General features: G+C 45.7%; 1 protein-coding gene across 1 annotated transcript in view; it reads left to right on the forward strand.

Annotated features, from left to right (window-relative positions):
- The first annotated feature begins 5,842 nt into the window (after positions 1-5,842).
- LOC118833363 overlaps positions 5,843-21,789 on the forward strand; it is a 59,047-nt gene continuing 43,100 nt past the window's right edge. The window contains exon 1 of the mRNA XM_036740722.1: positions 5,843-6,018. Within this exon, the coding sequence (XP_036596617.1) occupies positions 5,843-6,018 (176 nt within the window). The remainder of the gene's footprint in view (positions 6,019-21,789) is intronic.

Raw genomic sequence — 21,789 nt, forward strand, 5'->3', positions numbered from 1 at the left:
GCTGTCGGTCCATCCGGCCCTCTGTCCCCCTCTTCAAAAGTACTGGGCCTTGTGTATTCTCATCCAGGAGGACTCACATATTTCCTCTATATATTCATGTGAGGGAGGTATCCTCCATTCCCTCTCTCTATTCCTCCTCATGAAAACTGAATGATTCTCTTTATAAAGGTATATATGGGTATATATGTATACACACACACACATATATATATACATACATACATACATACATATATGATTAAACAATCCTACATAGAGGAAAGAATTCATAGATCTCATTTATATATATTCTAGATATTCATTTGAGTATTCATACATATGACTATAGAATCTCTCTCCTGTAAAGTATAAATAATATGAATACATATAGAATGCATAATTCAGGCATATGAAGACAGGATATATACATATATGCATATATAAATATATACTTAGGCTCTTTCTCTTCATTCTTATGTACATATACTCACTGATATTTTCTATAAATTCATTTATAAGACCTATACATTCTATCTCCTAATAAACATTCACAATCACTCTCTATCTTCCTACTGAGCACTCATACATTCATTCTCTATTCTTCCATATGAGTCCCCATCTTCTCCCCTTTCATATATGTGTGTATGTGTATATTTATGTATTTTTGCAAGTGTATGTGTGTGAATGTGTATATGTGCATGTATGTATGTGCACACGCATGTGCATGTCTGTTTGTGTACATGCACGTGTGTATATGTGTAGGTATGTTTGTGTGTGCACATGTGTACATGTGTGCATGTGTGCACGTGTGTGTATGTGCCCTCACATTCTCCTGTATTCCTTCCATCTACACGATAGTATTCTATGCTTCTCTGCCTGTGAGAGAATAAACAAAGAGTCCTGTGCCTGTAAATAGAGAGTATATCAGTGCTCATATATTGGAATATAGACAGAGAATAAGGGGACTGGTTTGGACAAAAATAAGAACCGAATGAGTAATCATAAATGAAGTATTCCTACAGGAATATGGAAAGACTGTATAAGTGCTCATATATGCTGACATGTAGAGAGAATACATGAAGGATCATACAGATGAGTCAAAACAAGACAGGTACTCTTTATATGCATTGAATACACGATTGCTCATATATGTGTGACCATAGATAAAGAATGGGGGAAATAACACATATTGATTAATGTAAAAAGTACAAATGAGTACTAAAATATGTAAAGCAAGGGAGGGTGGAAGGGTATTTATATATATATATTCATACAGAAAGATAAAATGTCAATACTCAGATGTATGGATAAAGTGAGAGAAGAGGGGAGTACTCAAACATGTCAAAATACACATGGAAGACAGGAATGTTCATCTATGAGATCTGTCCCGATCTTCCAACATCCTTTTCCATGAGATTTCCCTCAGGAGTTAAGGTTCTCAGCCTGTTCTGCCTTTGTCTGCCCTACCTCCCCCTTTCCTAAGTCAATCAGATGTTTGTGAAGGCCCCCTGGAGACCTCCTTTCATCTCCTCACCAAGATTACTAATCGGTATCTATTAAACTTTTTAATGAAATGATTATACTGGAGGTGCACGAGTGTGAGCATATATAACTGTAGCAGTGTGCCTGCGTGTGTGTCTGTGTGTGTTTCTGCTCCAACTTTAATCCCACTTCAGGTTCAATCCTTGCTAACACCTTGGATTAGGTAATATTGACTGTGTTTAATGTAGGCTACATCTTTTTGTGTTGTGCCATCCTTTAGATTTCTATTAACTACAGCATTTGTTGCAATCATTTTATGCCTCTTGAGGAAGTGTGTACAGCTCTCCTGGTGAAGTTGCTCTCCCATATTTCTGGCCCCATTTTGACAAACAGTTGGATTGGGCTCCTGCTTCTGCCCTCATCAGGCTGTTTGCAGCAGAAGACAGTCTTAGTGATGGACCCACGTAGGCTGATCTGTGCAGGTTGGGGGAGAAGCCCTCTTTATCTGGTGGGCAGAATTCCACTCACCTGCCCAGGGAGGGAAAGGAAAGGGCATATGAGCTACGGTCATGGGTTACTGGGGCTTCCTTTCGCACCCTGATTCCCAGAGCCCCGTTCTGCAGCCTAAGCAGGTCCCTTTGCACAGCTGAAACCGCCCCAACCATTCTGCTGATAATCTGCAACTTCCTTCTCCTCCCCAAAAGCTCAACTGCCCCCCAGCCCACCTCCACCAAGCTGTTTTTAACCCCTGCCTCTCCAGGGCTTGCCCCCTTTGGCCAAGGCTTTGCCACCACTACCACATGGGGCATGTCCAAGGCACACCTTTTTCCTCACTAGACTGGGAGTGCTCTGAGAGTAGGAAACATGGACCTTGCCTAGGCTAACTCCTCCAAGCCCCAAGAAAATGTTCAAGTATGGCTTTGAGTGAAGCAGCTGGGGGTCATCACCCTTATTTCAAAAATGGAACAACTCATTCAGGGTAGGCATGGGGGTAGACTCAGGCTCCCCCTGCTAACTGCATATCCCAGGCTGGCCCAAAGCTTTCCACGGCAGGGGGCGGGGGAAACTCTGGTTGGCTTTTTATTTAACCCCACAGTCAGAACTGAAGATTCCCAGAAACCCCTAGCTCCATGGGCAACTGGCCCACCAGCTTCTGGGGAGAGCCTTCCCAGGAACCTTTACCTCATGAAGCTTGGCTGTCAGAGGAGGGAGAGGCCAAGTGGAAGCCAGCTGGCCTGGCAGGCAGAAGAGACCTGGGCTCAAGGCCTGTGTCTGAGCTGTATTGGCTGTGTGACCTTGGCCACATCCCTGCCCTCCTCTTGGCTTCAGTTACTTTTTCTCAAAAGAGCAGGTGATGAGCTCTGAGGTCTCTTTTAACACTCCATCCTACCAGACGTACAAGTTCATTTAGAGTCCACCCCCATAGCCATACACCTGGCCCCTCACCCCCACACTAGGAAACAATCCCCCCAGCACCAAGAGCACCTCAGAAAAACCTGCTAGTCTCATCTTTGCCCTTGGGGCAGCCCCCAGTCAGCAAGTTCTGCCGTTATACTAACCCTAAAGATTGGAATAAATCCCATGGTTCTTCCTGGACCTGCCCCCTGAACCCAAGGTGTCACCTATCCCAAAACCTCATCCACCTCACAGGGACAGTCAGACGTAAGAGTCCAGGGGTGGGACAAAGTCCCCTAGGGGCCAGTTGGGGACTGTTTCCCTACCAAGGTCAGGAGTCCAAGGATCTGGGGCTTATATTTCCTGGCCCCTTGTCTCCCTCACTGGCTGAGCCTCAGAAGGCATTTGGGCCGGTCCCCCAGCTTCTATCTGCTCTCTGATATACACTCCCAGCCCTCGGGGTCCTCAGGGAGCAACCAGTCTAAGGGAACTGAGCCTGGGCAAGGTGGACCCCCAGCTGAGAGCCCATGGCTGGTGACTCCAGCGCCCACCTTAGGGCAGCAGGAGTCCTCCTCCTGCCAATGGCACCCCTCCATCCACTGGTCACCATCAAGCATCCCACTCACCTGTCTCCATGGTGACAGCATCCCACCCTCTCATGCACTATTGATCTCATTTTCTGCTCTCCCTCAAGCCCTCTCCAGCTCTTTTTCCCCTTCCCACCCCCACACCATGTTGGGCTCATTTTCCCTTCCCCCACCTCAGCTACAAGTGTCTCCAGCTGCCAGCGGTTTCCTGACTGCAGCCATTGGGGGACTGGGGGAAGGAAGGGAGAGGACCCTGGGGACTGGGACTGATGCCCAGCCACCCCTGCTATCTGTCCATGCAGCCCTTGGTCCCCAGCTTCAAAACCACCAGGCTTTGTGTATTCTTATCCAGGAAGGCTCAAATATTTCCTTTACATATTCATGTGTGGGAGGAATTCTCCATTCCTACTCTCTATTCCTCTATATGAGGACTGAATGAATCTCTATAATCATATACATAGAAAGAACTCTATTTCCTTCATATATAGTCTCTACATTCATATGTGAGCACTCATATATATGACTACAGAGTCTCTCTCCTGTAGGTATAAAATCACAGGTATATAAATAGAGACAGTATAAGACAGCTCACACATGTGAAGAAAGAGAATATACATACATACATACATGCATATATATATATATATATACTTTAATATATGTCCGAATTTTCTTTTCTTCATTCCTATGTAGAGAAAGTCATTTATTTTTTTCTAGAAATTCATTTGTATCACTTATAATTCTACTCATAAACATTAGTAATCAATCTCCCTAGTCCTATGGATATGAGTGCTCATATATTCATTACCTATTCATCTATATGAGAACCCATTTTCCATTTTCATATTGTGGGGAGGGAAGGAGGGAGGGCAGGAGGGAGAGCAAGAGAGGGAGAGCAACGGCAAGAGAGAGAGAGAGAGAGAGAGAGAGAGAGAGAGAGAGAGAGAGAGAGGAGAGAAAGAAAGAGGGAAGAAGAGAAAGGGGGAAGGAAGGAGAAAAACAGACAGACAGAGAGAGAGAACATGTGTCCTTTCCTCAATGCACAACTTCTTTTCAATCATTATTAATATTGTGCAATAGGTCAAGTTGGAACTTTTTTTTTACCATAGGCCACAACTTTCTCTCTTTTACTTACCTTAGATTAGAATTACCTTGAGTATTTGCTTAAATGAATTAAGCGTTTGGCTGTCAAGTCCAGCCACTGAGCCTGGTGATGAACTGTTCATAGATCTCCTAGTGAAGTTGCTCTCCCATATTTCTGCCCTCATTTTGACCATTTGGCTCCTGCTTCTGGCCTCTTCAGCCCGTCCTCTGCTATCACCTCCAAGTCCCAGGAGGATGGGCCAATAGGGTTCTGGGTGAAGCAGCTAGGGGACATCACCCTTACTTCCCAAATGGACAAAGCATTTAGGGAAGGCATGGATTTTGCTAAGGCTCACCCTGCTAAGCCCAAAGCTGGATATGGGTCATGCTCAGTTTGTCTTCCCTTAACCCCATAGTCCTAACTGAAGACTCCCAACACCCCCGGCTCTATGGGGGACCTAACCTCCAACTTCTGGGGAGTGCCTTCACAGGGAACCTCAGCCCATGGAGCTTGGCTCTCAGAGGAGGACAAGGTAGAGGCTGGGCTCAAGGCCTGGGTCTGTCCCTTACTGGCTGTGTGACCTTGGCCATGTCCCTGCCCTCCTCATAACCTCTGCTATGCCTTCTCTAAACTAGGAGGTTGGATTAGATGAGCTCTGGGGTCTCTTTCAGACCTAAACCCGATCCACACCTATAAGTGCATTCAGACTGCCCCCACATCCATATTCTTGTCCCAGTGTTAACCAACTGCCCCTCACTCCCCAGAGAAGAAACCCTGCCGGTCTCATCCTTCCCATTGGGGGAGGCCCCCAATTAGCAAGCTCTTCATTTATAGGATTAGCACCCTAAAGATTGGAATAAATCTCACTTTCTTCCTGGACCTACCTCCTGAACCCCAGCTACCGCCCCCCATCTCAGAAGGACTGTCAGACCTGCGAGCCCGGGGGGGAGTGGAGAGACAAGGTCGTGTAGGGACCAGCTAGCGACAGTTTCCCTAGGAAGGGGAGGAGTCCTGGGGTCTGCGACTGAGGTTTCTTGATCCCTTGTCTGCCCTGCTCAGAAGCCTGAGTCTCACGTGGGATTTGGGCGAATCCCCTGGCCTCTCATAACTCTCAGATATCCACTCCCAACTCTAGGGGTCCTCAGGGAGCCAGCAGCCAAGCGGTGCAGAACCTGGGTAAGGTGGACCCCCGCCCCCGAAGAGCGCCGATGGCCGGTGACGTCAGCGCCCACCTTGGTGCAGCAGGAGTCCTCCTCCCGCCAACGCAGCCCCTCCCTCCTCTCGCCACCATCAAGCATCCCACTCACCCGTCTCCATGGAGACAGCAGCCTTCCGTCTCACGCACTATGGATCTCATTTGCTGCTCTCCCTCAAGCCCACGCCAGCTCTTTTCCCCTTCTCGCCCCCACACACTCTCGGGCTCATTTTCCCCTCCTCCACAGACGCTACAAGTGTCTCGAGCTGCCAGAACGTTCCTGACTGTGGCCATTGGTGGGGGGGGGGGGCAGGCAGTGGAAGGGAGGGAGAGGACCGCAGTGACCAGGGCTGATGCCCCGAGACCCCCTGCTGTCTGTCCAGATTGCCCTCTGTCCACGTCTTCATAACCACCAGATTTTGTGTATTCTTATCCAGGAAGGCTCAAATATTTCCTCGGTATATTCATGTGAGGGAGGTAGCCTCCATTCCCTCTCTCTATTCCTCTATATGAGAACTCAATGACTCTTTGTAATGTTATATACGGAAGGAATTTGTATATTTCATATATAATAGTCTCTGTATTCATACCTGAGCACTCATACCTATGACTGCAGAGTCCTTCTCCTGTAGGTATAAAGCCACACGTATATAAATGGAGACAATATAAGACAGCTCACAGATAAGAAGACAGAGAATATATTCATATATGTGTGTGTATATAAATACATGTATATATGTATGTATATATAAGTCCTCAGGTTCTTTCTCTTCATTCATATGTACAAAAAGTCACTTATTTTTTCTAGAAATTCATTTATAACTTTTCTACATTCTATCTCATCGTAAACATTAGTAATCATTCTCTCTAATCATATGGATTTGAGTGCTCATATATTCATTACCTATTCATCTATATGAGAACCCATTTTTTTCCGTTTTCCTATTGTGTGGGGTAAGGAGGGAGGGAAGGAGAGAGAGAGACAGAGAGAGAGAGAGAGAGAGAGAGAGAGAGAGAGAGAGAGAGAGACAGAGAGAGAGAGACAGAGAGAGAGAGACAGAGAGACAGAGAGACAGAGACAGAGAGAGTCAGAGAGAGACAGAGAGACATACAGGCAGACAGACAGACGGGGGAAGGAGAGAAAGAAAGAGGGAAGAAGAGAAAGGGGGAAGGAAGGACAAAAGCAGAGAGAGAGAGAACATGTGTCCTTTCCTCAATGCACAACTTTTTTTCAATCATTATTAATATTGTGGAATATGTCAGGTTGGAACTTTTTTTTTACCATAGGCCACATCTTTCTCCCTTGTACTTACCTTAGATTAGAATTAACTTGGGTATTTGCTTAAATGAATTAAGCTTTTGACTGTCCAGTCCAGCCACTGAGCCTGGAGATGAAGTGTCCATAGGTCTCCTGGTGAAATTGCTTTCCCATATTTCTGGCCTCGTTTTGACCATTTGGCTCCTGCTTCTGGCCTTTTCAGTCTTTCCTCTACTATCACCTCCAAGTCCCAGGAGGACATTCCAGTAGGGTTCTGGGTGAAGCAGCTAAGGGGTATAACCCTTACTTCCCAAATGGACAAAGCATTCAGGGAAGGCATGTATTTTACATGCTAACTTTGCATCCCAGGCTGGCCCAAAGCTGGGTATCGGTCGTGCTCTGTTTGTCTTCCCTTAACCCAAGAGTCCTAACTGAAGACTCTCAACACCCTCAGCTCTTTGGGGGACCTGCCCTCCAACTTCTGGGGAGTGGCTTGCCAGTCTTTCCACAATGCTTTGCTCTCAGAAGACAAGCTGGACTCAAGGCCAGTGTGTGACTCTTACTGGCTGTGTGACCCTGGCCATGCTCCTGCCCTCCTCTTGATCTCAGCTACCCCTTCTCTAAATTATGAAGTTGGACCTGATGACTTCTGCGGTCTCTTTCAGCACCAAACACTATCCATACCTGTAAGTGCATTCAGACTCTACTCACCATCTATACCCCTGCCCCAGTGTAGCCAACTGCCCCTCACTCCCCAGCTGAGAATACCCTACTAGCCCAATGCTTTCCCTTGGGGCAGCCCCCAGTCAGCAACATCTACCCTTATACTAACAGCAAAGATTGGGATAAATTCCATGTTTCTTCCTGGGCCTGCCTCCTGACCCAGAGGTGCCCTGCCCCCATGTTGCAGGGATTGTCAGACCTCAGAGCTCAGGAAGATGTAAAGGCAAGGTCTCAGGAGGACCGGTTGGGGATGCTTTCTCTACCATGATCCAGGAATCCTAGGATCTGGGGCTTAGGTTTCCTGACCTCTTGTCTCCCGTGCTCGGGAGCCTCAGCATCAAGGAGGCTTTAGGCCGATCCCCTGCCCTCTCTTCTCTCTCACATATCCACACCCAGCCCTTGGGGTCCTCAGGAAGCCAGCAGCCAAGCTGAGCTGAATCCTAGCTAGGTGGACACCCCTGCTGATCGCCAGCGGCCGGTGACATTAATGCGCACATTGGTGAGGCAGGAGTCCTCCTCCTGCCAATGTCACCCCTTCCCCTGCTGGCCCTCATCTCACATTCCACTCACAGGTCTACATGGAGACAGCATCCCTCACCTCACTCACTATCAGTCTCATTTTCTGCTCTCCCTCAAGCCCTCTCAGGCTAATTTTCTCTTCCTCATCCCCACCCAGCTGCTACATATTTCTTGAGCTGCCAGTGATTTCCTGACTGTGGCCATTGGGGGACCTGGGAAAGGGTGGGAGAAGACCCCAGGAACCAGGACTGATGCCCAGCCACCTCCTGCTGTCTGTCCATGTGGCCCACTGTCCCCCTCTTCAAAACCACTTGGCTTTGTGTATTCTTATCCAGGAGGCCTCAAATATTTCCTCTGTATATTCATGAAAGGCAGGAACCTTCTATTCCCTCTCTCTATTCCTTTATGAGAAATATGAATTTATAAACATATACGTAGAAAGAACTCAGATATTTCATTAACATATAGTATCTATATTCATATGTGTGCATTCATATGTATATGACTACAGATTCTCTCTTCTGCAGTTATAAAGTCATGCCTATCTATATAAATATATAGAGAATATATGACAGCTCACACATATGAAGACAGAGAATATAACCATATATGTATATGTATGACACATACATATATATGTCTTCAGGTTCTTTCTCTTCATTCCTATGTAGAGAAAGTCATTTATTTTTTCTGGAAATTCATTTATATCACTTTTATATTGGACTCCTCATAAACATTAGTAATCATTCTCTCTAGTCCTATGGATATGAGTACTCATATATTCATTCTCTATTCATCTATATGAGCACCCATTTTTCCATTTTCATGTGTGTATGTGTGTGTGTGTTTCTGTGTGTATGTGTGTCCTAACTTCCATCTCACCCCCTATTCCATCATTGCTAACAGTTTGGAATAGGTCAGACTATAGTGGGTTTTCATGGAGGCTACATTTTTATGTGCTGTGCCTTCCTTTAGATTTCTATTAACTGCCAAGTTTACACCAATCGATTTGAGCCTGTTGAGGAAGTGTTTGCAGCTCTTCTGGTGAAGGTGCTCTCCTGTATTTCTGCCCTCACTTTGACCAATGATTGGATTTGCTCCCTCCTTCTGGCCTCTTCAGGCTGTGTGCAGCAGGAGACAATCTTAGTGCTGGATGTCCATGAGCCTGATCTGTGCAAGTTGGGGGAGAAGGCCTCTTTTCCTGGGGGAAGAACCCCACTGACCAGCCCAGGACAGGAAAGGGATGGGCACATGAGCTCTGGTCAAGGGGTTATTGGGGCTTCCTTTCCCACCCTGATTCCCAGAGCCCCCTTCTGCAGCCCAAGCAGGTCCCTTTGCACAGCTGACAATTCCCCCCTCTGTCCTGTGGATAACCTGCACGTCTTTTTCCATCACTGAAAGCCCAGCTGCCACCCACTCCACCTCTACCAAGCTGTTCTTGATCCCTGCCTCTACAGGGCTTGCCCCCTTTGGCCAAGGCTTTGTCCCACTTTCACATTGGACATGTCCAAGACACACCTTCTCTCTCATTAAATTGGGTGTGCTCTGAGGGCAGGAAACAGGGACCTTGCCTAGGCTAACTCCTCAAAGCCCCTGGACAACATTCAAGTATGGCTCTGAGTGAAACAGATGGGTCATCCCCCTCATTTCACAAATGGAAGAGCTCACTCAGGGAAGGCATGGGGACTGAGGCAGGCTCCCCCTGCAAACAGCATATCCCAGGCTGGCCCAAAACTTTCCAGGAAGGGGGTGGGAACGTTGGTTTGACTTTTACTTAACCCATTGTCATAACTGAAGATTCCCAGAACCCCTAGCTCTAGGGGCAACCTGCCCACCAACTTCTGGGGAGAGGCTTCCCAGGTACCTTCATCCCATGAAGCTTCGCTGTCAGAGGAAGAAGAGGCTAAGATGGAAGCCAGCTACCTGGCATGCAAGACAGACCAGGGTTCAAGTTCCAATTCTGCCCTCTAGTGGCTGTGTGAACTTGGCCACATCCCTGCCCTCCTCTTGGCCTCAGTTACCCTTTGTCTCAAATGAGAAGGTTGACCAGATTAGCTCCGAGGTCTCTTTTAACCCTCCATTCTATCCAACCCTACAAGTTCATTTAGACTCTATCCCCATAGCCATACACCTTGCCCTTCACCCCCACCCTAGGAAACTATTCCCCCAGTACCACCAGCAGCTCAGAAAACTCTGGTAGTCTCATCTTTTCCCTTGGAGCAGCCCCCAGTCAGAAGGTTCGCCCCTTATAGTAACTCTAAAGATTGGAATAAATCCCATGGTTCTTCCTAGACCTGCCTCCTGAACCAGAGGTGTCCCCACACCCAAAACCTCTCTACCTCACAGGGACAGTCAGACCTCAGAGTCCAGGGATAGGACAAGGTCCCCAAGGGGCAGTTGGGGACTGTTTCCCTACCAAGGACAGAAGTCCAAGGATCTGGGGCTTATGTTTCCTGGTCCCTTGTCTCCCTGAATGGTTGAGCCTCAGAGGGGATTTCGGTGGGTGCCTTACTCTCTCTCCCCTCTCAGATATCCACTCCCAGCCCTTGGGGTCCTCTGGGAGCCACCAGCCAAGCAGAGCTGAGCCTGGGAAAGGTGGACATCCCCCCCCCCCCACTCGCTGCCGAGCGCCAATGGCCAGTGACGTCAGCGCCCACCTTGGTGCAACAGGAGTCTTCCTTCCGCCAACGCAGCCCCTCCCGCCTCTCACCACCATCAAGCATCCCACTCACCCATCCCCATGGACATAGTATCCTTCCCTGTCAGGCACTATTGATCTCATTTTCTGCTCTCCCTCAAGCCCCTCTCCAGCTTTTTTTCGTCTTTCCGGCTCCCACACACTCTCAGGCTCAATTTCTTCTCTCTGCCCCTACACCCCTTCCCACTGCTACAAGTGTCTCCAGCTCCCAGCGGTTTCCTGACTGTGGCCAATCAGGAAGCAGGGGAAGGGAGGGAGAGGACCTCAGGGACAGGGAATGATGCCCAGTCACCCCATGCTGTCTGTCCATTCGGTCCTCTGTCCCCCTCTTCAAGATCACCAGCCTTTCTATATTCTTATCCGGGGGGCTCAAATATTTCCTCTGTATATTCATGTGAGGGAGGAATCCTCCATTCTCTCTATCCCTCTACATGAGAACTGAATGACTCTATAATCACATACATAGAAAGAACTTGTATATTTCCTCAATATATAGCCTCTGTATTCATATGTGAGCACTCATATATATGACTACAGAGTCTCCTGTAGGGATAAAGTCTTACTTAGGTATACAAATAGAGAGAGAATATAAGACAATTCATACATATGAAGACAGAGAATATATTCATGTATGTGTGTGTATATATATATATACATACATACATACAAGTCCTCAGGTTCTTTCTCTTCATTCCTATGTAGAGAAAGTCATTCATTTTTCTTCTAGAAATTCATTTGTATCATTTCTACATTCTATCTCATCACAAACATTAGTAATCATTCTCTCTACTATGGATATGACTACTCATATATTCATTCTCTATTCATCTATTTGAGAGCCAATTTTTTTTCCATTTTCATATTGTGGGGAGATGGAGGGAAGGAAGGAGTGAGAGAGACAGAGAAAAACAGAGAGAGAGACAGAGAGAGAGAGAGAGAGACAGAGAGACAGAGAGAGACAGAGAGAGGGAGAGAGAAGGAAAGGAGAGAAAGAAAGAGGGAAGAAGGGAAAGAGGGAGGGAGAAAGACAGGCAGACATAGAGAGAGAAAGTGTGTCCTTTCCTCAATGCACAACCTCTTTTCAATCATTAATAATAATGTGGAATAGCTTGGAACGGAAGAATTTTTACCATTGGCCACATCTTTTTCTCTTGTACTTACCTTAGATCAGAATTATCTTGGGTATTTGCTTAAATGAATTAAGTGATTAACTGTCCAGTCCAGCCTGGTGATGAAGTATCCATAGCTCTCTTAGTGAAGTTGCTCCCCCCTATTTCTGTCCTCATTTTGACCAACAATTGGATTTGGGTCCTGCTTCTGGCCCCTTCAGCCTGACCTCTGCTATCACCTTCAAGTCCCAGGAGGATGTGCCAGTATGGTTCTGGGTGAAGCAGCTAGGGGACATCACCCTTAATTCACAAACGGACAAAGCATTCAGGGAAAGCATGGATTTTACTAAGACTCACCATGCTAACTGTGCATCCCAGACTGGCCCAAAGCTGGGTAGGGATGGGGCTCACTTTGCCTTTCCTTAACCCCATAGTCCTAGCTGAAGACTCCCAGAAGCCCCAGCTCTGTGGGGAACCTGCCCTCTAGCTTCTGGGCAGTGCCTTCACAGGCACCCTCAGCCCATAAAGCTTGGCTGTCAGAGGAGAACAAGGTGGAGGCTGGGCTCAAGGCCTGGATCTGTCCCTTACTGGCTGTGTGTCCTTGGCCATGTCCCTGCCCTCATCTTGACTTCAGGTACCCCTTTTCTAAATTAGAAGGTTGGATTAGATGAGCTCTGGGGTCTCTTTCAGACCTAAACCCGATCCACACCTATAAGTGCATTCAGACTTTAACCCCACATCCATACCACTCCCCCACGTTAGAACAACTGCCCCTCACTCCACAGAACAGGAAACCCTGCTGGTCTCATGCCTTCTCTTAGGGGCATCCCCCAATCAGCAAGCTCTGAATTTATAGGGTTAGTACCCTAAGGATTGGAATAAAACCCATGGTTCTTCCTGGGCCTGCCTCCTGAACCCGTGGTCCCTCGCCCCTCACCTCACAGGCTCTGTCAGACCTAAGATTTCAGGGGAGTGGAAAGACAAGGTGGTGCAGGGACCAGCTGAGGACCATTTCCCTAGAATGGGGAGCAATCCTGGGGTCTGGGGCTTAGGTTTCCTGGCCTCTTGTCTCCTGTGCTCAGGAGCCTGAGTCTCACGTGGGCTTTGGGCGGATCCCCTGCCATCTCAAGTTTCTCAGATATCTACTCCCAGCTCTAGGGACCCTCAGGGAGCCATCAGCTAAGCAGAGCTCAGTCTGGGAAAGGTGGACATCCCCCGCCCACCCCGCCACTAGCCGCTGAGCGCCGATGGCCAGTGACGTCAGCGCCCACCTTGGTGCAGCAGGAGTCCTCCTCCCGCCAACGCAGCCCCTCCCTCCTCTCGCCACCATCAAGCATCCCACTGACCCGTCTCCATGGACACAGCATCCTTCCCTGTCACGCACTATTGATCTCATTTGCTGCTCTCCCTCAAGCCCTCTCCAGCTCTTTTTCGCCTTTCCGGCTCCCACACACTCCCAGGCTCATTTTCCTCTCTCTGCCCCTACACCCCTCCCCACTGTTACAAGTGTTTCGAGCCGCCGGCGGTTTCCTGATTGTAGCCATTGAGGGAAAAGGGGAAGGGAGGGAGAGGACCCCAGGCACCAGGACGGATGCCCAGCGACCCCCTGCTGTCTGTCCACACGGCCCTCTGTCCCCCTCTTCAAAACCGCCTGGATTTCTATATTCTTACCCGGGGGCTCAAATATTTCCTCTGTATATTCATGTGAGGGAGGAACCTTTCATTCTCATTCTCTATTCCTCTATATGAGAACTCAATGACTCTCTATAATCATATACATAGAAAGAACTCATATATTTCCTTAATATATAGTCTCTATTCATATGTGAGCACTCATATATGTGAGTATAGCGTCTCCTAGTTATAAAGTCATACTTAGGTATGTAAAGGGAGAGAATATAAAACAGCTCAAACATATGAAGACAGAGAATATATTCATATATCAATATACATATATATATATATATTTATATGTCCTCAGGTTCTTTCTCTTCATTCCTATGTACAGAAAGTCATTTGTGTTTTCTAGAAATTCATTTATATCATTTCTACATTCTATCTAATCATAAACATTAGTAATCATTCTCTCTAGTCCTATAGATGTGAGTACTCACATATTGATTCTCTATTCATCTATATGAGAACCCATCTTTTCCATTTTCATATTGTGGGCAAGAAGGAGGGAGGGAGGGAGGGAGGGAGAGAGAGAGAAAGGGAGAGAGAGATACAGAGAGACAGGAGGAGAGAGAGAAAGAAAGAGAGAAAAAGGGAAAGGGAACAGGAAGGTGAAAGACAGACAGAGGGAGAGAACATTTGTCCTTTCCTCAATGTACAACTTCTTTTCAATCATTAAAAATAATTTGGAATAAGTCATGTCAGAAGGGTTATTTTATGATAGGCCACATATTTCTTTCTTATACTTTCTTTAGATTAGAATAAACTTGAGTATTTGCTTAAGTGAATTAACTGATTAACTGTCCAGTCCAGCCACCTAGGTGTTCTGCATGTTTATATACATGTATACAAATATACATATATATACACGTTTGTATAGATATATAAAGTGCTATTAATATTCAGCATGTCTATAGCATATATAAATGTAGCTACATTGTGTTTCTATAAGATTATCAGCAGCCCTGTGAGATAAGGGATCTATTTGATTACTCTAGGAGGAAAACAGGGCCTCATACCATCTCTGTCTTCCAGCACCACAAATAGCAGAAACAGGTGTTCTTGGATTATCTAGCACGGGTGGGGAACCTGGGGTCTGGAGACCACATGTGGCCCTCTAGGTCCTCAAGTGTGACCCTTTGACCAAATCTAAACTTCACAGAACAGCTAGGAAGCAAGTATGTGAGGCTATATTTGAACTACAGTCTTTCTGACTCTAGATTGAACTCTCTATCCACCTGGCTGCATTTTAGAAAGGCAGCCTTCCACAATGGCAAGGGAAAATATGCCCAGGACAAACTGGCCAGGTAGCTGGAGCATTGAGTGTGTGCAGGTGTGGTGCTAATCGTGATTAAAGATCTTCCCCACCACCACCATTTAATAGGCCTTAGGTGGGGCTACTTAAGGAAAGCTTGAATAGGGGAGGCTAGTTTGTAGAAAGGCCCACACCCCTTTGCTAAGTACTAAGCCCCAAGACCACAGGCTTCTGCTGATTAGGTGTGAAGCCCTAGGGCCCTAAACAAATATATATAAATATATATGTGTGTGTGTGTGTGTGTGTGTGTGAGACACACATACATATATACATATACACATATGTGTATGTATACATGTGTGTATATATGCGTATATATGTATATACATATATATACACACATATATGTGTGTATACATATATACATATACACACAGACACACATACATACATATATACCCAGAGGGTAGCTATTAAGCTCAGAGTAAAGTTGGAAAGAAGAGAGAGCTACTAGAAGCCCTGAACTACAAGAGAAGGAGAGAGGGAGACAGGGAGGGAGGGAGGGGGAGGGGGAGAGAGGGGGAGAGAGGGAGAGGGGGGGAGAGAGGGGGGGAGAGGGAGAGAGATGGAGAGAGAGGGAGAGGGAGAGAGGGAGAGGGAGAGAGATGGAGAGAGAGAGGGAGAGAGAGGGGGAGAGAGGGGGAGAGAGGGGGAGAGAGGGGGGGAGAGGGGGGGAGAGGGGGGAGAGAGGGGGAGAGAGGGGGGGGAGAGGGGGGGGGAGAGGGAAAGAGAGAGAGGGAGAGGGGGGGAGAGGGGGGGAGAGGGAAAGAGAGAGAGAGAGAGAGAGAGAGAGAGAGAGAGAGAGAGAGAGAGAGAGAGAGAGAACTGCAAGGGATCTCAAAACTACAAGCTCTCAGAACTGAGGGAGGAGAGGACACAGGCAAGCACTTAGAATTTGTGACTGAGTGTTTACAGAAAGGCCCTAGCAGAGGGGAAGTTTACAGGATGGCTTCGTTCCTTGCTGCGATATTGTGTTTTAATTTCCTTGATGTTGTATTGAAGTAGACCTACTGGTTTTGGGATACAATTGTTGCTATGTAGAATGGGAATTACTGGTTTGGGGATTTGATCCTCTGGTGTCCGAATAAATGTTTTACTTCTTCCTTCTATATAGAGAGTCTCTTATATTTTGCGATTCTGAACTATACAGGCATATTCATGGTCACCATAGATACCGTGAATCCTGCCTTACTGATACAGCAGGAAAAGACAGGGTGGTCAGCCTAGAAAAGGAGGCTGGATCAAAACTTTGAAGAACTCTAAAAGCCAGAGAGAACTATTTATATTTGCTCTTGGAGGCAAAGGAGGGGAACGAACTTCTTGGGAAGCAGAGTGATAGTTGTGTGAGGATTGCTTGGCGAGGGCAGAGCATGGCTGCATGAAGACCACCCCCCTTCACCCCTATCAGGAGGCCAGGGATATTGGCCTTGGGCATCATGGAGAGAGGGGGTTGTGGGTGAGATGTGGAGGAAGTGGGATCAAAAAGACTTGGCAACTCCATGGTTTGGGAGTGTGTCTGAGCCTGAGAGGTGAAAGAGCCAAGAGAGCAGATACAATCAGAAAACTCCACCCACAGAAGCTGTGAAGAAATAATGTGGCAGCTTCCAGGAGCAAAGGAAAGCTAGCTGGATCTTGATAGTAAGGTAAAGAATTTGAACAATCTTATTGAAACGCGAGTGAAATGTCCACCCAAAGATAGGTAAGATGCCATAAACATCTAAGGAGCTCTTCTTTACAATGCAAGTTGGACATTCCCAGCTTACTATCTCAGTGGTCCTTCTTGGGGAGTGGGGGAGGGGGATGCCCTTAGATCACAAGAATGGGACCCTTCCTGTAACAGTTCAGTCTGGAGAGGCTCTTTTGGGTGACAAGTGAGTCCTATCAGGAGGTGGATACTCTTTTTCAAACGTTTTGTTCATTGTTACTTTATGACCCATCACAGAATCTCCCTTCAGATGCCTGGATGAATACTGAATGTCTGCTTGGACAGATACAAATCCTTATCTGTGAGCTGATATATCCACATCTTCCATCATCCTTTTCCATGAGATTTCTCTTAGGAGTTCAGGTTCTCAGCCTGTTTTGCCTTTTTCTGCCCGACCTCTCCACTTCCCAAGACATTTCTTTTATTTAATTTTAGTTAGATTTTTTTTTTTTAGTTTACAGCACTCAGGTCCACAAGTTTCTGAGTTACAAATTTTCTTCACCTCCCTCCCCTACCCCAAGGTGGTATGGAATCTGATATATGTTCTACATATAGCTTCACATTAAACTTATTTGCATAATAGTCAAGTTGTAAAGAAAAATTATGATCAATGGAATGAATCATGAGAAAGAAGAAACAAAACCAAAGAAAGAGAAAAAAAATAGAGAGGAAATAGTTTGCCTCAATCTGCATTCAGACTCTGTAGTTCTTTCTGTGGATGTAGATAGCTCTTTTCATCACGAGTCCTTTGGAGCTCTCCTTGAACCTTATATCGTTGAGGAGGGCCAAGTCTATCAAAGTTAGTCATCACAGAAGCAATATGACTGTGGTTATGTACAATGTTCCCCTGGTTCTCCTCCCCTCACTCAGAATCAGGTCTTTCCAGGTTATTATGAAGTCTGTATCTTCCCCATTTCTTATAGCACAACAGCACTTCATTACATTCATATACCACAACTTGCCCAACCATTCCCAAACTGATGGGCATACCATCAATCTCCAATTCTTTGCCACCACAAAAAGAGGTGTTATAAATATTCTTGTACATAAGGGTCTGTTTCCCACTTGTGTGATCTCCTTAGGATACAGCTCTAGAAGTGGTATTGCGGGGTCAAAGGGTGTGCACATTTTTTAAAATTTTTTTTTTTTGTTTACTATATTTAGTTTTCAGCATTGATTTTCACAAGAGTTTAAATCACAAATTTTCTCCCCATTTCTACCCTCCCGCCCAATCCAAGATGGCATATATTCTGGTTGCCCCGTTCCCCATTCAGCCCTCTCTTCTGTCACCCCACTTCCCCTCCCATCCCCCTTTCCCTTCTTCTCTTGTAGGGCAAGATAACTTTCTATGCCCCATTGTTTGTGTATCTTATTTCCTAGTTGCATACAAAAACTTTTTTTTTGTTTTTGAACATCTGTTTTTAAAACATTGAGTTCCAAATTCTCTCCCCTCTTCCCTCCCCACCCACCCTCCCTAAGAAGGCAAGCAATTCAACATAGGCCACATGCATATCATTATGTAAAGCCCTTCCACAACATTCATGTTGTGAAAGATTAACTATGTTTTGCTCCTTCCTAACCTATCCCCCTTTATTGAATTTTCTCCCTTGACCCTATCCCTTTTCGAAAGTGTTTGGTTTTGATTACCTCCTCCCCCTGTCTGCCCTCCCTTCTATCATCCCCCCTTTTTTATCTTCTTCCTCCTTCTTTCCTGTGGGGTAAGTTACCCAATTGAGTATGTATGGCATTCCCTCCTCAGGTCAAATCTGAGGTGAGCAAGATTTACTCATTCCCCCTCGCCTGCCCCCTCTTCCCTTCCTACAGAACTGCTTTTTCTTGCCACTTTCATATGAGATAATTTACCCCATTCTATTTCTCCATTTCTCCCTCTCTCAGTATATTCCTCTCTTATGCCTTATCCCTTAATTTGATTTTTTTTTAGATATCATCCCTTCATATTCAATTCACCCTGTGCCTTTTCTGTGTGTGTGTGTATATATATATATATATACATATATATACACATATACATCTACATATATACATACATTGACACACACATATATGTGTATATATGTACACACACATATATACATATGCATATTACTTTCAGCTACTATAATACTAAGGTCTCATGAATCATACACATCATCTTTCCATATAGGAATGTAAACAGAACAGTTCAACTTTAGTAAGACCCTTATGATTTCTCTTTGTTGTTTACCTTTTCATGCTTCTCTTGATTCTTGTGTTTGAAAGTCAAATTTTCTATTCAGTTCTGGTCTTTTCACTGAGAAAGCTTGAAAGTCCTCTATTTTATTGAAAATCCATATTTTGCCTTGGAGCATGATACTCAGTTTTGCTGGGTAGGTGATTCTTGGTTTTACTCTTAGCTCCATTGACCTCTGGAATATCGTATTCCAAGCCCTTCGATCTCTTAATGTAGAAGCTGCTAGATCTTGGGTTATTCTGATTGTGTTTCCACAATACTCAAATTGTTTCTTTCTGGCTGCTTGCAGTATTTTCTCCTTGATCTGGGAGCTCTGGAATTTGGCGACAATATTCCTAGGAGTTTCCTTTTGGGGATCTATTTGAGGAGGCGATCGGTGGATTCTTTCAATTTCTATTTTGCCCTGTGTCTCTAGAATATCAGGGCAGTTCTCCTTGATAATTTCTTGAAAGATGGTATCTAGGCTCTTTTTTTGATCATGGCTTTCAGGTAGTCTAATAATTTTTAAATTATCTCTCCTGGATCTATTCTCCGGGTCAGTGGTTTTTCCAATGAGATATTTCACATTGTCTTCCACTTTTTTATTCCTTGGATTCTGTTTTATAATATCTTGGTTTCTCATCAAGTCACTAGCTTCCACTTGCTCCAATCTAATTTTTAAGGTAGTATTTTCTTCAGTGGTCTTTTGGACCTCCTTTTCCTTTTGGCTAATTCTGCCTTTCAAGGCATTCTTCTCCTCATCGGGTTTTTGGAGCTCTTTTGCCATTTGAGTTAGTCTATTTTTTAAGGTGTTGTTTTCTTCAGTGTATTGTTCAGTATTTTTTTGGGTCTCCTTTAGCAAGTCATTGACTTGTGTTTCATGGTTTCTCACATCCTTCTCATTTATCTTCCCAATTTTTCCTCTAATTCTCTAACTTGGTTTTCCAAATCCTTTTTGAGCTCTTCCATGGCCTGAGACCAGTTCATGTTTTTCTTGGAGGCTTTTGTTGTAGGCTCTTTGACTTTGTTGACTTCTTCTGGCTGTATGTTTTGGTCTTCTTTGTCACCAAAGAAAGATTCCAAAGTCTGAGACTGAATCTGGGTGCATTTTCACTGCCTGGCCATGTTCCCAGCCAACTTACTTGACCCTTGAGTTTTACAGCGGGGTATGACTGCTTGTAGAGCTAAGAGTACTATGTTCCAAGCTTGTGGGGATGCACCAGCTCTGCCACACCAGCACTCCTCCTTTCCCAAGAACCCCCAACCCGGACTGGACTTAGATCTTCAGCAGGCTCTGCACTCCTGCTCTGATCTACCACTTAATTCCTCCCACCAGGTGGGCCTGGGGCCGGAAGCAACTGCAGCTGTGGTTCTGTAGCTGCCCCACCTCTGCTGCCCCGGGGGCGGTGGCCGAACCGCAAACTCCTTCTTTCACTCTGTCCCCAGAAGCTTTTCCCACTAACCTTCTCTGTTGTCTTTGGCATTTGTGGGTTGAGAAGTCTGGTAACTGCTGCAGCTCACTGATTCAGGGTGCTAGGGCCCTCTCTTCCTGGCTCCTGGTCTGTTTGGTCCATGCCACCCACACTGGGCTCTGCTCTGCTCTGCTCGCAGCTCCGTGCAGGATAGACCTCACCCAGAGACCATCCAGGCTGTCCTGGGCTAGAGCCCTGCTTCCTTCCACTATTTCATGGGTTCTGCAGTTCTTCTCTGTTTGTCTTTGGTGTTTGTGGGTTGAGAAGTCTGGTAACTGCCATAGCTCACTGATTCAGGGCGCTAGGGCATGCTCTGCCCAGTTCCTGGTCTAGTTGGTCCGCACGGCCCAGGCTGGGCTCTGCTCAGCTCCACTCTGCTCCTAGCTCCATGCATGAAAGACCTCACCCAGCAACCATTCAGGCTGTCCTGTGCTGGAGCTCTGCTTCCCTCTGCTATTTTGTGGGTTCTGCAGTTCTAGAATTGGTTCAGAGCCATTTTTACAGGATTTTGGAGGGACTTGGCGGGGAGCTCATGCTAGTCCCTGCTTTCCAGCCACCATCTTGGCCCTGCCCGCTGTGTGCACATTTTTATAGCCCTTTGGGCATAGTTCCAAATTGCTCTCCAGAATGGCTGGATCAGTTCACAACTGCCCCAATAATGTAACAGTGTTCCAATTTTCCCATATCCTTTCCAGCATTTATCATTTTCCTGTTTTGTCATTTTTAGCCAATCTGACAGGAGAGATGTGGTACCTAAGAGTTGTTTTGATTTGCATTTCTCTAATCAGTAGTGATTTCGAGCATTTTTTCATATGCCTATAGATATTTTTAATTTCTTCCTCTGAAAACTGCCTGTTCATATCCTTTGACCATTTCTTGATTGGGGAATAACTTGTATTCCTATAAATTTGGCTCAGTTCCCTGTATATTTTAGAGATGAGGACTTTATCAGAGACACTAGTTGTAAAGATATTCTCCCAATTTTCTGCTTCCCTCCTAATCTTTGTGTGCATTGGTTTGTTTATACAAAAACTTTTCAATTTAACATAATCAAAATTATCCATTTTGCATTTTGTAATGCTCTCTATCTCTTGTTGGGTCATGAAATCTTCCCTTTCCCATAAATCTGATAGGTAAACTATTGCTTGCTCTCCCAAATTACTTATAATATCAGCCTTTATTCCTAAATCATGAACCCATTAAGATAGTATAAGATATTGGTCTATGCCCAGTTTCTGCCCTACCATTTTCCAATTTTCCCAGCAGTCTTTGTGAAATAGTGAATTCTTAGCATAGAAGCTGGATTCTTTGGGTTTATCAAAGAGTAGATTGTTAGAGTCGTTGACTACTGTGTCTTGCGTACCTAACCTATTCCACTAATCCAC

Source organism: Trichosurus vulpecula, unplaced genomic scaffold (genome assembly GCF_011100635.1).
Source record: "Trichosurus vulpecula isolate mTriVul1 unplaced genomic scaffold, mTriVul1.pri scaffold_56_arrow_ctg1, whole genome shotgun sequence".
Classification (NCBI taxonomy): Eukaryota; Metazoa; Chordata; class Mammalia; order Diprotodontia; family Phalangeridae; genus Trichosurus; species Trichosurus vulpecula.